The sequence below is a fragment of the Chlamydotis macqueenii genome, chromosome 5, assembly GCF_036417535.1.
Source record: "Chlamydotis macqueenii isolate bChlMac1 chromosome 5, bChlMac1.mat, whole genome shotgun sequence".
Lineage (NCBI taxonomy): Eukaryota > Metazoa > Chordata > Aves > Otidiformes > Otididae > Chlamydotis > Chlamydotis macqueenii.
This window is the reverse complement of record NC_141560.1, coordinates 34,955,830-34,970,974: the sequence shown is the minus strand read 5'-3', so window position 1 is coordinate 34,970,974 and position 15,145 is coordinate 34,955,830. Positions and strand designations below refer to the sequence as shown.

Sequence of the window (15,145 nt, the reverse complement as noted above, 5' to 3'; positions counted from 1 at the left end):
CCACACACACAGTTTTGAACTGGGCATGCTTAAAGAGCTTTTCTACAATGTAATCATTAATTACACCCAACTGAGATTTTTCACATAGGCAAAATTTTCAGAAGGTACATAATCCCAAAAGAGGTCCATACACATAGCACGACCTAGTTTGACCATTTCCAAATCTGTATCACTTTGATATCCTGCAAAGGACAGTTCTTTAACCAACACCCGCATAAGGAAGTCTACATTTGTTAAAGGTTCATTTGTGGATAAATGATGGTAACACAAACCATCACTGATTTAGTACATGCTACTTGCGAATTGAAGAGCAAGTCCATGCAGCGTTCTGCCCAGGTCTACAAAAAGATCACACTGTATTACCTGAAGATTGCCGGGTCTGTGAAGTGAAAGGCTTCTATATCATCCTGAGAAAATTGAAAGTAGATTTTCATTCTCTTCCTAAGCACATGCACTTTAAAAAAATACAAATCAAGGGATCAGGGTCTTGAAAAAAAAGCAGTTGCCAAGTGCAGGTAGCTTTGCGCTCGAGATGTAACTGAAGCCTAAACCCTAGGGGTATGTTAAAGGTACTTTCCAGATCATACTTCAGTAGATATATAGACAATTAGAAATACCTGCACAGGATAAAGCACATTGTAAAGGTTAGCTTGGAAGATCTGAAACTACTCTAAGTCACCTAGAAATATAAAACTCAACTGATTGAGCCTATTTTCTAAATTCTTCTAAATAATATTTACTTGTCCTAACATACTGTTACAATACCAATCTGCTAGCATTCTCACCCTACTTTTCCCTCTAAATGTAAATGCGTATGTTAAAGAAACTGAAAGGTAGACACAGAGAAGCTGAAGTGAGAATGGGGATAACTTGCAGTGAAGGAGTTTCAGTAGATACACATAGGCCACACATTCAGGGTGTGAAGTCATAGTGAATCTTACAGCTCCAGTTACTGACAGCCGTAACTCTGGTGCCCATGCGAACTTTCCTCCTGCCCAAAGGTATGTTACTGCAAGATTGAGGAGTGATAGTACGGTAAAATACAGCCAACATATCCACTCCCACCTTCTCTCACTTTACTGGAAGGAGAGACCTATTTGCTTTATGGGGCTTTTTTTTTTGTTCATCTTGGGGCAAAAACCTTCTAACTTTACTTACACTACTGTAAGGCCTGAAGGCATTGTTCACCAAGAAATGAGATCTGCAATTAATAAATATAGGAAGACAACACTGTCAAAGGTCAGAACTGCCACCACACTCATGAATGTCTGAGTCAGTTCAGAGGCACCAAGCTGAACAAATGAGGACGGAGAGGAAAGTAAAGAGGTGACAGGTTTAAAGGCAAGAGAGACTTCATGAAATAATTAAGCATTTTTTGGAAAGACTGGTAGATCAATGGAGAGAAAGGCTACAGAGAGCATGAAGTCATCAAGGATAGTGCAGGAGGGACTTGAGTCACGATCAGCATGTTACTGAGTAAGCTGATGAGCCAGAGTCACCACTTCAGAACTGCCTGGAGGCAAACTAGCAGGCATCCATAGACAACAAGATACCCAACAAGCAAACAATGCAGTTCAGGTACTTTCAAATTTTCTAGAAATACAGAAAGGGCCAAGGTTTTTAGCATATTTAAATATTCTAAACTTTGCAAGAGAGACAGAGCTAAAAAATGTGAACTGGCAATTATATAGTTAAAACCTATTCTAGTAACCACTTGAGACAAATGTGTGTCTAAAAACAGGATGGATGTTTGTGTGCAGTAACATTACTTCGATTTTTTTAGGAGAGGCAAGAAGTGGAATGACTCAATCTCCTCAACTCCCCACCCATCCTTTGGCTCTGGCTACTGAGCACAGTGTAAATGCTGTAGTAGGTACAGGGTCCCACAGCCATTTCTAGCTGCTAGCTCTGCCGGCCTCAGGACACCCATGGCCAGTCTCACCCTGCTGCTGATGCTTCAGTCTGAGCATGCGCCTATGCCTTCCAAGCTTGCTCTGCTCAGGCATTTTTGCCTAGATTTGCTCAGGAAACTTGCCTCAGATTCCTGCCAGGTTTTAGAGATGGTTTTAAACTTGATTGGTAATCTGGAAAATGTTTGGAGAGCCTGATTTTTTTTTTTTCCAGCTAAACTACCTTAAAGTTAGTTAGCAACTCTGGGAAAACATTTTCTGTGCCAAAAGAGCATGTGAAGCAGCTGTTCAGTACTTGTGCAAACACCTGTGCATATTTTTAAGCTTACTAACAGTTGGAATAGCTTTCCCCCTCACCTCAATGCTATGCTAATACCTATTACTTATGTTGAAGCCTTTGTTCATGAAATATATTCATATTTTAATAATTCTGTCAGTGAAAAATATTGAGCTATAATGATGACACGACTAAAATGACAATCCTTCTATGGTACTTTAAATATTCAAACATTAACAGTAGGATTTGCCTCCAAATCAGAGATCATATTTAGAAGGCACAGAATCACATCACTTTCCTGAGACTGCTCTCTTGCTTCTTCATTTTCTTGAAAAACAAGCCCCAGAATCACTGATGGTGATTTCTGGAGTGACTTCTGGAGATCGCCTAGTCCAACCTCATCTGCTTAAAGCAGGGTCAGTTTGAGCAGGTTACTCGGGGACACGTCTAGGTGAGTTCTGAACATCTCCAAGGATGGAGACTCATCCACCTCTCTGGGCAACCAGCTCCAAATGCACTGAAGTCTTCTGGATACTCCTTCACAACCATTACTTTAGAAATATAAGTTTACTTTACTAACATAGCTAACACAGAGATGTCTATGCAAGTCTGCCACAAGCTAAAATTATTCAGAAGTCTGAATACCACCACCACTTTAGAACAGAGTATTAATTGAAATGTCTGGAGAGCAGTCAACCTCCAGTATCAATCTATTAGCTATCCATCTGTGTAAATCCCAAACACTATTTATGAAGAGAAGTGTTCTGTACTATAACTTGGTGGATTTTAGAGTCAGTGACTATTATGGAAGAGCCAAGACCTGGACTGTAACAGACTTTACATATTTATTCAGGTACACAATGAGGCTCAAAGGCGCTAGGGAAGTCAGAAGCTGCATAGCTGTATTCAGAAAGTTTGAAATCTCTTGTGAGTACTGTATCATTTGTCAGCTCATCCTGAAGAAATTAATTTTGTGAACAGGGCCCAAACAATGCTCCTCTTCTTCTGCTCTCCCTCTCCATTCCCATTATTCCACACACACAAAATTTAACCTCTGTCCCACACTGTGCCTCTTCAGCTCGGGGATCACCATTCTTACATTTCATGTCTCCACCAATTTCCAGGCTTCTAAGAACTCTGAAGATCACCAAGCCCAAGGAAGAAGAAATAGTCATTTCATCATTCTCATTAAATAGGTAGTCCTGAAAGAAAAATAGCGCTCTCCTTCATAAGCAGCATTTTTAACACATAGCTGCAACATCATGGAAAACAAGAACAGTGGATCCTGCATAGCTGGTGACTCAACAGCATTTCTAGTACTGCTGAAGGCTAACAGTGACAACCCTCCCAAACTAATTTCTTCCACTATGTTGGTTCCAACATAGCTTCAACAACTATTAAAATTATTTAACTGTGTTACTGATATGATTGTTAGGGCAAAAGAACAAACCAAGAGTTGTTTAGAGCTTCAAAGTTTGGTTTCCCACCTCCCCTTGGAAAGAGTTGCCCAATAATGTACTGGAGATGGGATGAACTGTCCAGAGACAAAAGAAAGTTCAGGTAAAAACGTATCATACTCAGAAAACCAATTATTTGGATTGGTCAACCTGTGGCTGGATGCCTGCATAACAGAAAACTCCTCAGCTTTCAAGAGACATGCAATGTTTCATACTCTTTTGGTCCTTGCAATACAACTTGTAAATACTGTTTATAATGGACACTCAGTAGTCAACAGCTATAGTCATCAGATGAACACACAGCTTGTAAAAACTATATGCTGGCTGAGAAAGCTGAAGACAATTTCAGACATCATAAAAGGAAAAAGGAACGAGTTATGGAAAAAACTTAGGAAAGATAAGTCACTGTAACACTTCTCTCATAGGCAATATCAAGCAACAACAGAAAAGCACCTAAGCACGTTGGCAGGTACAAAGGGACAGCCAGCTCTGGCAAAGGGACAGTGATAGCTGCTGACAGCAGCAGTACGTTTTCATAATCTCCTTTTACTTCAGAAATAATGGAAATCCTCAGTTTGAGACAAATAGTTCACTACACAACTTGCTGTTTACATGGGATACAAAATGGCAAGTTGGGGACTAGGAGACATGTAAATAGATTTGTTTTCTACAAATGTAGTAGTGGAAGGAGAGAGCTTATACAGGAACAGCTTGGCAGGTTGCAAGATTGGAGTAGGGGAGATAAGCCCATAATTCAAGGCCAGTTCTGCACACAACAGGAAGTTGAAGCATTTTAACAGGCTTTCTTACAGCCAATTGTAGCATTGACTGGAGAAACAGACTTGATCGATCAATACTGGACCTATGTTTAAATGGATAATTCCTTCTCTTTCAAATATTTATTGTTGATCCCACTAAATACGGTTCTACCATCACAACCTCCCTGCTTTTTCCATTGTTAGCAAGCTCATTAACATCTGCACATTGCACACCACTTCATGGTGAAATCAGAACTGTATCTTAGCAAGGTTCCTCATTATTATGGCAAGCAGTTAAATCTGTCTTTCTATAAAGTCTCCATTTTTAGACAGCAGGCCGTACCACAACAACTTTTGTTTAGTTGACGTTTCACTATCGACCATGTAGGCCTGGCTAGGAACTAAATAGAGCTTCCCTGCTTATAGGGTTTTTTTTTCCCTCCTCTCCACCCATCCTCCCACCAAACACTGAGCTTTTTTGTCAGCTTACCTTACTCCAATACATATTACTCAAAATCGCATGCAGAAGTTTTTTCTTGGTGGTTTTTAAGAAAATAAATAAAAAAAGCAGTAAATGCCAAACATGAAATAATTGTTCCTGTGCATTACTTCAAACTGACATAAATAACTGTACATTGCTAAAAACATATCAGACATAATTTAGTGAGTACTGAGATGTGCCTGGGGTCTGCCAAATCACCACTTAGCTGAAACCACAATTCATTTGGGAGGCTTATTCTGTCAGTGAAAGTCATTATCTTCTCAAATATTCCCAAATTTCTCAAGTCAGGGCATGGATATCTAGTGATACAAGCTTCTTTAAGAACTGACTTATCTCTTTTTTTTTTCCTTCTAGGTAAAAACAAATATTGCTAGTCATTCATGTTATGCAGTACTCAAAGCATAATTTAGTCAGATTCCCATTCTATGTGCATGCACACACTGTCCAATCTCAAGTTAAAGGTATGAAATGTGGAATTATTTTTTAATCTCATCCATTTACTTGTTAATGTCGGTTTCCAAGCTATTAAATTACATTACATAGCTCAGCGTTCCCAAATGATGGGAGTGATGATATAATCCTATAGACTGAAGTCTTTCCGTTCTGGCACAGGAGCACATAGTGCTCCATGACACTAAGCCAAAAGGTTCAATAAACAGTGATACAAAATACCGAGTATTAATGGCTATATAGCAAGGACTAATTGGGATATTTTTATGAACTTTCTTTAGAAACGGGACTCTAGGTCTGTGGTCTACAAACTATGGATTGTGGATTAACTTCAGGTTTTGATTTAATTTATAAACCCCAGCAACTGAGTTTGACTTACCAGTCAAAAAAAAAGAAAAAAAAAAAAAGAGCCCCTTACTTATAATTTTTTTTTCTTGTTCAAAACCCAAGATTGTGCATTATCTATAATGTTAAGGTGTATTTGTCCAAGGTCTAACACTAGGTTTTAAATTTTTATGAAACCATGTTTAATGCCGAGCCACTTTCTCATATGTGGTCTTCAAACAGTCCTAGAATATTCTCTATTAATCCCTCACCTTGTTAGTCACTTAATTTGCCTGTTTCCTTTCTCTGCTAGAGCTGTATTATCAAATCATCAGTTAAAAGCTCAACTATCAACAGTTAATACTCCATGTAATGATTACATCCGGCAATAATAAAATTATTCAAGTTAGAAACTGATCAGATGAACAGTGAGAATTACTTTATGAGTTGTAACCGATAAGAAAACATTTGCAAAAGCTAGAGGCAAATACAATTCAATTTAGAATAATCCATCCTAAACCCTGACCGCTGGAGCCTTCTCACAGACTTCTACGTGTTCATCTTCATTTTTCTTCATGGACTCATTAGTTTTCCTTCCTTTTCTGGTGTGTATCTTATTCTTTAACTTGCACAAAGCTTACAATTATATTCAGAGATACACATTTTTGTGGTGGGGTTGATTGGGAACTCAAATAAACATGATTTATATGAAGAAATCTTGACCTCCATAGCATGATGTCAAGGACAAGTACTGCTGTGGATACAAAGCAAGCTGGTACAGGCACTTTTTTTTTTTAAACATCATAGCAACTCTTAAAAATGGTTCTTACAATGAAAGATGCTAGAGCTTGAAGGTAATACAATGTTTGTTTGACCAGTCTTAAAATGATACAATGATCTGATTAACATTTTGTTTAACCAGTAAACATAATACTACAGTAAAATGATTATCTGTATTTACATCTTTTTTTATTCTGTTCTTGAGCCGCAACATTTAATTTCATACACACTATTCTGAGTAATCCCGGCACAGAATGGAAAAACATGTCAGTCGTTTCATTTCAAGATAGTTTTAATCAGGTAATTACAGGAAAAAAACATTTAAACAATTTTTATGGTGTTATCTACTAAGTCAGCTTACAAGGATATGATGTAACAAACCAGTTACAAACTTAAAGGCATATTTACATTATATACTCAAAGTAACAAGCTATATTCATATTCATAAAAGAAACATCTATGGGATGAGTTAACTAAATTATACATCATTTAGTAGAAAGAAATAGCAGTTCAGTTCAGGTTTAATGGAAACAATATACACATGAGGCACTTTGAGGTCATTAGGGTGGAAAGCAAATGACACCAAGCAAAAGAAAGAAAACTATGTACAGTTTATACTGCAGCTCTGAATGGGAAGGCTTCTTCTTCACCAAATACTTTGATTTTTTAAACAAACCACAACTTTTGCAATTAAGAAAGAGAAGCTTTCAGGAAAAATAAACAAAACTGAACCCAAACACCCCAACCCCCCCAACCCCTCCTTGTATTTATCAGTGCACCAAAGGAAATGGAAGTTTCATCCACCCAGCTGCTCGACTAACAGTACCATAAGGCATCTTTTTAAAGTTACTGTTTTGTTAGTAGTCACCATCCTTGATATTCATTTTATTAATTTGAATGTATCACTGTACTGGCAGCATACTGTGCCATAAGCTCTGAAAAAGATTTGAAGTCTAATTTAAACCTGTGCATTATTTACACAGGAGTTCAACATTATCCTCCAGGTACACATGAACAGATCATTCTGAACAGAACACATCTGAAATGGGAATGTTATATTCCAACATGCAAAATTAATGCATTCTTCTAAATACCTTTGTTTCCGTAGAGCAAACTGCATTGGTTAAGACTGTTTGGAACATCCCTTACATAAGTTTTGGAATGGCATCTGAGTTTTATACCATCATTTGTTGCTGTTTACCAAACAGTTGCCATAGTAATTGTAGATTATTATCAGAATATTGCTTTAATCTTGCACAGCTGTAGGTACACCCTTCACAACTACTGAGTTGCATGTGCGAGCACACAGACCCACCTGTGCGTACTCAAAACACGATTCGTGTCACAAACCAAAAGGCCAGATTCCCTCGGCATGAACATCAAAACTCCATCACTTTGCTGTGGGAAAAGAACTTCAAAGGGGAAAAAAAAAGATTATTTAAATTTAAAAAAAAAAAAATATATATTTCTTAGGAACCCAGTGACAGAATCAAAAGAAATTTCATTTCATTCCCGGTTTTTATGCTCTTGTGTAACAGGTCATCGTAACTATTTTAAACCTAATAAAATACATGGTTAAAGCATTTTTCACTTTCAATCAATATTAATAATGAAACTTAGGAAGGATAATAAGATAAAGAATCAGAGTAAGACCCCAAATTACTATTTTGTAAATTCCTAACTGAAGGCTGACATATTTTTGTAGCTTAAGTAGTGCACTGATAGCCAGTTAAATTACTACGTAATCAAATATTGTGCCTGAATGCAGTTGAATGTTTTTCCCCCAGTAGATGGTGCAGGAGAGCTGCTAGCATTTCACTGCTTCCCCCACTTTCCAGACGAAATACTTAATTTTCACGGTAACTGAGCCTTTCAATAAGCGAAGGACTTAATATTCCACGATGGTTTCCCAAGGCCTAGGTCTCCCCTCCAAGCAACACAAAGCTGTTACTACATGTTTGACTAACTACAGTTTGATGTTAAGAGCAAGGGGAGAAGTAAGGATTTGGGAAGAAACTTATCTTCTCCCAAACGCTTAAGAAAGTATTTCAGAAGAGACAGAATAAATGTTACGTGCTGTCAAAAACAAAAGATGCAAGGATATAAGAGCCCCTTTTGGAATGATTTTGCTGTCACCTTCCGCTACTCATCCACTGCCTGCAACAGTGGTAGGATCCCTAACACCAGAAGGAAAAACACGTGTGCATCCTACTAAACCCAATCCTTACATAACCATGGATCTTTGCAGTTCTTCTAGTCGCTCTCAAACTGGGCATGCAGGCTGACACTTCCAGCACAAGAAAAAAAAGTGAAAACATGTCAGTTCAGTAACCCTTTTTAGATGGATCAAGTCTTCAAAGAGGAAAGCAAAAGGTGAAAACATCTTAGCAGCAAAGTGGTTAAATGCAAGGTGAAAACATTACAGACGCATTCAATAAAAATATTAAAGCGTATATGTTTTATATAAAATACAGTACAGGACCAGGAGTTTCACTATGTTGTATAGTGCTCAGAGGAAATAGTTAAACTAATTTCTTTCTGAAGTATATACAAAGTATGATTCTGTGGCATTTTCCTATACAGCCAGCAAGTTCTTTTCTTAGGTTGTTCATATCTCTCTTCACCTGTAATTAAGAACCTAGCACTTAAAAACATTAAATTCCTCTCATTCACTAGAAAATCATCACAATTTCTTAATCAAAGTTGTTTTTAAAGTTAACAGTCTATTCTAGGCAACCAAGTTTAGCTGAAAATGTGTGAAGCATGAAAATCAACCAGAGTAGCAGCTATCAAATATATAAACAGTAAAAACTAAGACTGCTGCTACGTGTCATATTCATGGACTGAATTCATCCAATCAACTCAATACAAAACTAGAAGCTCTTCCGTAACTTCTACAGTTATCAAGATATTTGTCTTCTTTTCAATGTGAAATAATACTTTGAGATGATCTATGTACACAAGGTGGTAAATTCAAGCTGTAATATAAATATAAGTGTTTTCTTTTAAAAAGTATTTTACAGACAGATGTTATATACATTTGCTCATTTTACTTCTGGGCTACAAAGGAACATTAAGGGCACTGATACATGCAGAAAGAAAAATTACACAAAATATACTGAAGAAATGCATAGGAAGTGAGAAAAGTCAGTCATGTGCATCTTTTAAAATCAATTAGGTTTTTGTTTGTTTAATAACAAGGGTATAATGAGGACAGTCTGTCCCACTCCAGCCAGAATATCAAACAAGCACCTTCGCTAATGAATTATGACTGTTTTTAGTGTTTTACATATCTTTAATGAGAAGTAAATGTCTCTTATTTCATGATAGAGCAAAGCATGTAATGTTTTAAAAAATACTCTATGGGTTAATTGGCTAATTCTTATCTGAAGGTTAAACACTTAGTAAGTACAAAGCCATAACAAATATCATAGACAATATACCACAGTGCATATGCGCGCGCACACACACACACACACACACTTTCTCTCTCTCAACCTCCTCCCCCCCTCCAAATTTCCTCAATTAAGAACTTCACTCCAATTTTGCCTGGGCTGTAATTTATTTCTCAAGCAAAGTCTTTTGTTGTTGTTTCCGAACAAAACACACAGTACTTTTGTTCTTGCCCGTTCAAATAAGAAAAAGTTGCAGTTCAAAATAATGAAAACAATTTCACTTTTGTTATTAATCTTTTGTTTTAATCATAGTACTTGATAAACAGCTGAACAGGATCCTAGTTTAACAGAAGGATAAACAAGAACACTGGTGACAATTTGTTACAACTGTCTTAATGTACCTTTTGCTTAATGAACATTTGAATATGCAATAAAGTATTTTTGGAGGACACCCCAAAAGAAAACAACTTGCTGGTTGAGCAACAGAAACGACTTCCTTTTTGCTATTATGTTGAAATCAAAGTCATTTATATATAAAAATAAATGTTATGTTCTAACAAGAACATTTTAGACAATTACATCTGTGCTTAACAAAAAATATTGGTCACTCAAGACTAGAATAATTAATATTTTAAAGGTTTTTAGATTATCAGAATGTATGGATTACAACTCAACACAAACTGTAGCTGAAGGGAAACAGGACTGAAAATATCAATTTGTCCATCTGGAATAAAAATGCGTCTAAATTAGCTAATTAAATATTTAAAATACTACCATGGAATGTGACAGTAGATATGGTCCATACCTACTATATCAGAGGGAAGGAAAGTTTAACATGTAATAATTCGTACCTTACACATTTAGTTAAATATAAACATTTGTTATTTATACATAAAGTTGCTTCCAAAAAACTATTAATAAGTGATTTAGTTGCACTTAAAATCAGTTTCATTTCTCATTTGCCGAGTATTAACTTTTCTTAATCTTAAATCAACTGTCACTAGTGCACTTTTAGTTAAAATTTCCCCTCAGGTAAGTTTTAATCCTTTCAAAAGAGCCCCCTCACCTAAACCATGAATGTACAAAGTGGCAAAAGTTAATCCCTTTTAGTATAATCATAGTTTATATACTCATTTTATAGCCAATAATAAGAATAGGCTTTCCTTTGCAAAAATCTCCTTCACACCTTGCAACAAATGCCACGCACTGAAAGGAAATAGTTAGGCATGGCTAGCACTTGTAAAATGCCAAGGTCTGACAAGTCTTGTTGCTTCGTCCACATCAAGCATCTCTTACATGAAAGAAGATTCCCTTCAGCTCGCCAAAAAGCTTCCACAAATCCAAGTTAGATGCTTCCTGGAAACAAAGATTTTTCAGCTCTGTTTGGCACAAGACTGATTCATCCCGCAGCTTTATGCTTTCCTCCACAGCACCCACATACCTCACCACAGTGATGGCATGCTCTCAAGGGGAGGTAGCAGCACATACATGGAGCAATGAACGAGAGTGCCACCAGTGCTAACCAGCGTAAGCAGAACTTGTCATCACTAGTGTCACACGAGCAAGGATCAGAGAAATCTCCTTCAGAGTCTGACATGCAGTGATACAGCATGCTCTCTGCGCAAAGCATGCAACTAACTTGGTAGATACATCTTTTAATAGGATCTGGCGCATCTTGACATTTTCCTCTGCCATTATCTTCATGATTAAACCTTTCCTGGCAGTATATACAGCGGGAACGCTCACCATCCTCTTTTCTTCTTTTTGAATTTTTAAATTTTGATGAGGAAAGCTGAGTTTTAAATACCACAGAACTCTTCGAGTCTTTCAGGGAATTCAACTTAGTTCCATCCCCACATGGGTATAAATAGTCAGATTTTTTACTGTCTGATTTAGAAAATGGTATATTTGAGTCTGCGTCATCCCTCTCCAGGTCGTTCTTCCACATGTCAGGATGCCTGTAGTCTGCATAACGACGTATCAAAATGTCACGAGGGTTTATTCTAACAATCTCATCTTCATCCTGAAAACTAACATGTCTCATTGACTTCAGTGGGACCTGAAATGGTAAAGCAAGACAAGTTTACTACAGTGAAGTCCCAAATTTATATCCACCTACAATGTAAAACTTAGATTAGAAAATTAAAAAACTTAACTTTTTTTCCTTGCGGTTTCAAGATAAAAATTTTAGCTTCTTTTCTTACTAGTACAATTTACAGACTTCCTCCAATGATTATCCTTTTGCATGATATTAGGACCATGAGCTTTAGTATTCTTTCCTGACTTTTTAGTATCCATAAGAGCTTTGCATATTTTGCTATCTGCATAAAACTCGATACTGTTCTTTGAATTATGCTCAAAATTCAGGTTTTAACATCTTACAGTGGCAACTAATTCCACAAATCAACTACACCTTACGTGAATTTGCTGATTACACGTCAACAATGATCCACTGCCTTAGGATTAACTCCCTGATACATTCACTTCTAGTTACTTGTGTTATCTAGGAGAAGCTTTCCTTTATTCCCGCTCTAAGCTTTCAAACTCCCTCCACTTTTTCAACAGGAGTACTGAATACTGGTTACTTATTCTCAAAGCTGCATTCTAGATAAGGATTTTGCCATATGAAGAATAATATCCAGTAGCGTGACCGATCAATAACAGTGGATTATAAATGCATCTCCCGCTTAGCTAATATATAGTACTTTGCTGTCAGGCAAACACCTAAGTACTTTTAAACTTCTCAATTTCATGTAATGAGCTGACCATACTTCAAGACCTTTTACCTCAAAAGGCAAGTAAGAAGGAACGTGCTAAACATACACAAAACAAACAGCAGCAAGATAAGATGGAGTTCTTGGTTTATTCTGCCTTATGATGACAGGGCATGGGGGCATGAAGAAGTTGGTGAAGGTGGCAAATTTGAAACATCCAAATGGACATATGCAGACGTCATATAAATGTAAGATAATGGACTGCCATGGAATGTTCCTGAGATCATATTAACAAGTGACTTTCAAGAAAATTTTCAAATAGTGACAGGAGAAAAATTTAGCACATGTGTATGGAAGGACATCCTGAAAATAGCAAATAGTGCAGCAAAAAAAGCAGAAGTCTCAGTATGTCCCAGTACTCCTGCCTTACAGACAGGCAATTATTTTCCTACACTGTAGGGCTGTTATAATCAGAGCCAAAATATAAGCGAGCTTCAAGTCAAATTCCACCTTTTTCTCCTATCAAGTGCACAGCCTGCAAACCATCTCATAGAAAAGACAGAAAAAAAATACAAATCACTCCCTAACCCATTAGCCTTACAAATTCTTCCAGAATCATGAATTATTTGGGAATGCATCTTTGGCATCAGTATCACTGCTTTGAAAGCGTTTACCTTATTAGTACTGACCAAATTAATGAGAATTAATGTGTCACCATTCCATAGTCTAGGACAACAGTTGAACTGCGTGTTCCTGATGTGTTGCAACTACTGCGTGTTGAACAACGCACTAGTGAAGATGATGCTTTAAAGTTAACACACTTCTATTTCACTTCACACGTGTCTATGGTCCTACTACACTGGAGTCTGCATGTCCTGGTTTCGGGGCAGCAGAGAGAGGAAGGAAGAGGGAAGGCAGCTGGGGAAAAGGAAGGAATAGCTTCTTAAAATATGCCAGCTTCTGATTATGTAAGAATATCTGTAGCCCGCTCTAGCCATCACTTCCCTTCTTGATAATCCTTATGTGATATATTTTAAGTACAGTACTGTAATTAGAGCTGCTTTGCCCTGGGAGTTTCAACTGGAGTATGTTAAAAAGTTTTTTTTTCTTTCTTGGCTCCAAGCCACATAGCTGGACTTCTACAAGGTCTAAAGGATACAGGGTGAAGAAAGGTTATATCCTATTCAGCTAACACCACTGCTCTTCCATACTTCCCCACGCTCCAATGTAAGCAGTTAGGCCTCCCCTTCACTTATAAAAGCAGAGTGCTTCTCAACTCTATTCTGTTTTCAAACAAGAGAAAGAGCCTATTGTTTTAGCATCAATAACTAGCTATAGATAATAGGCTTTTTTAAACAGTTAACAGCATAAATTTATTAACGGGAAAAAGCATCAAAAATGTCATTACAATTCTGTATGTTACATACATAAAGGATCCTTACCCCACTGTCCACGTAGAATATTACGCATGCATTTAAGACATTAAATAAACTCCATTGTTTAAAAGAAAAAAGCCTCCAAAACCTCAAACAAAAAAAACCCCTCACTCTCAATCTCCCATCCCCGAGACAGCTAATAGCCATTAAAGATCACTACAAATATTAACAACTGCAAAATCTGACTTCTCCTCTGTCTTTGAAGGCTTTTCATTTCTTTGAGCAGAGCACAACACATACATAGAACTCGTTTCTTTTTTTCAAGTTCCTCACCAAACACCTACTAAAACGCTTGAGGTCTGACATGTTACAAACAAGGCGGTATTACATCCTTTATGCAACTGATATTAAGAATTAAGTTTTTAAGAAAGCAAGTGGGAAAAGTCCAGCAAACAGGAGAAATGTTGGAAAAGCTTTGTTTATAATGTACTTACATATTGGGTGTTTAATGGGACCTATATGAAAGTGTAAGGAACACAAAACCTTAACAACAATACACAACCTAGATGCAGCAGTTAGGTACAAATACCAGCAAAATTCACTAAGAATAATGTACATAGTCCTCTAGCCATTCAAAATTATAACTCAGTCTAAGTGCCATCTCTGTGTAACAGCTGAAGCAGGAAGGGAGGAAGAATATTACAGCAAACTGAAAATCCATAGAGAATCTCATTATGAACATAATTAGCCAACTGGAAATTACGCAGAAAATTTTTGTTGACATGACTGAACTCACTAGTATTGCATCTTACTTGAAGGGGTGCACCTTTAAACAAGGCATGGACACTTGCTTGGTACTGCAGCCTTCACTGTCTCTCCTCAAACAGACATACCTGACTGCTCAGCCTGCAGCTCCACAATACGACGACATCAGCAGCTGAATATATCATCGCCAACAACTAAATTTAAGTTAAACACACCTCAGCGTATCAGAAGCTGAAGAGCTGAGGGACCTGGGTGTTTTTTATTAACAGTCAAAGCATTACAGGTAAAGGCCTGAACTGTCATTAATCACTTCTTTAGTTTTCCATGTACTTCCTGAGCTATTCGACTTAAGAGTGCATTAAGAGAGTTCAAACCCATTTATATGTAATTGAAAGAAAATTGCAAATGGTGCTACAACATAAGAAAAATATTTTAAA

The 15,145-nt window shown here is 37.1% G+C and overlaps 1 protein-coding gene across 2 annotated transcripts in view; it reads right to left on the bottom strand.

Moving 5' to 3' along the window:
* Positions 1-6,732: 6,732 nt before the first annotated feature.
* SPRED1 (sprouty related EVH1 domain containing 1) overlaps positions 6,733-15,145 on the bottom strand; it is a 64,972-nt gene continuing 56,559 nt past the window's right edge. For both annotated transcript variants that reach the window (XM_086749427.1, XM_086749428.1), the window contains exon 6: positions 6,733-11,912. In XM_086749427.1, coding sequence (XP_086605553.1) covers positions 11,253-11,912 — 660 coding nt within the window. In that variant the 3' untranslated portion in view covers positions 6,733-11,252. The remainder of the gene's footprint in view (positions 11,913-15,145) is intronic.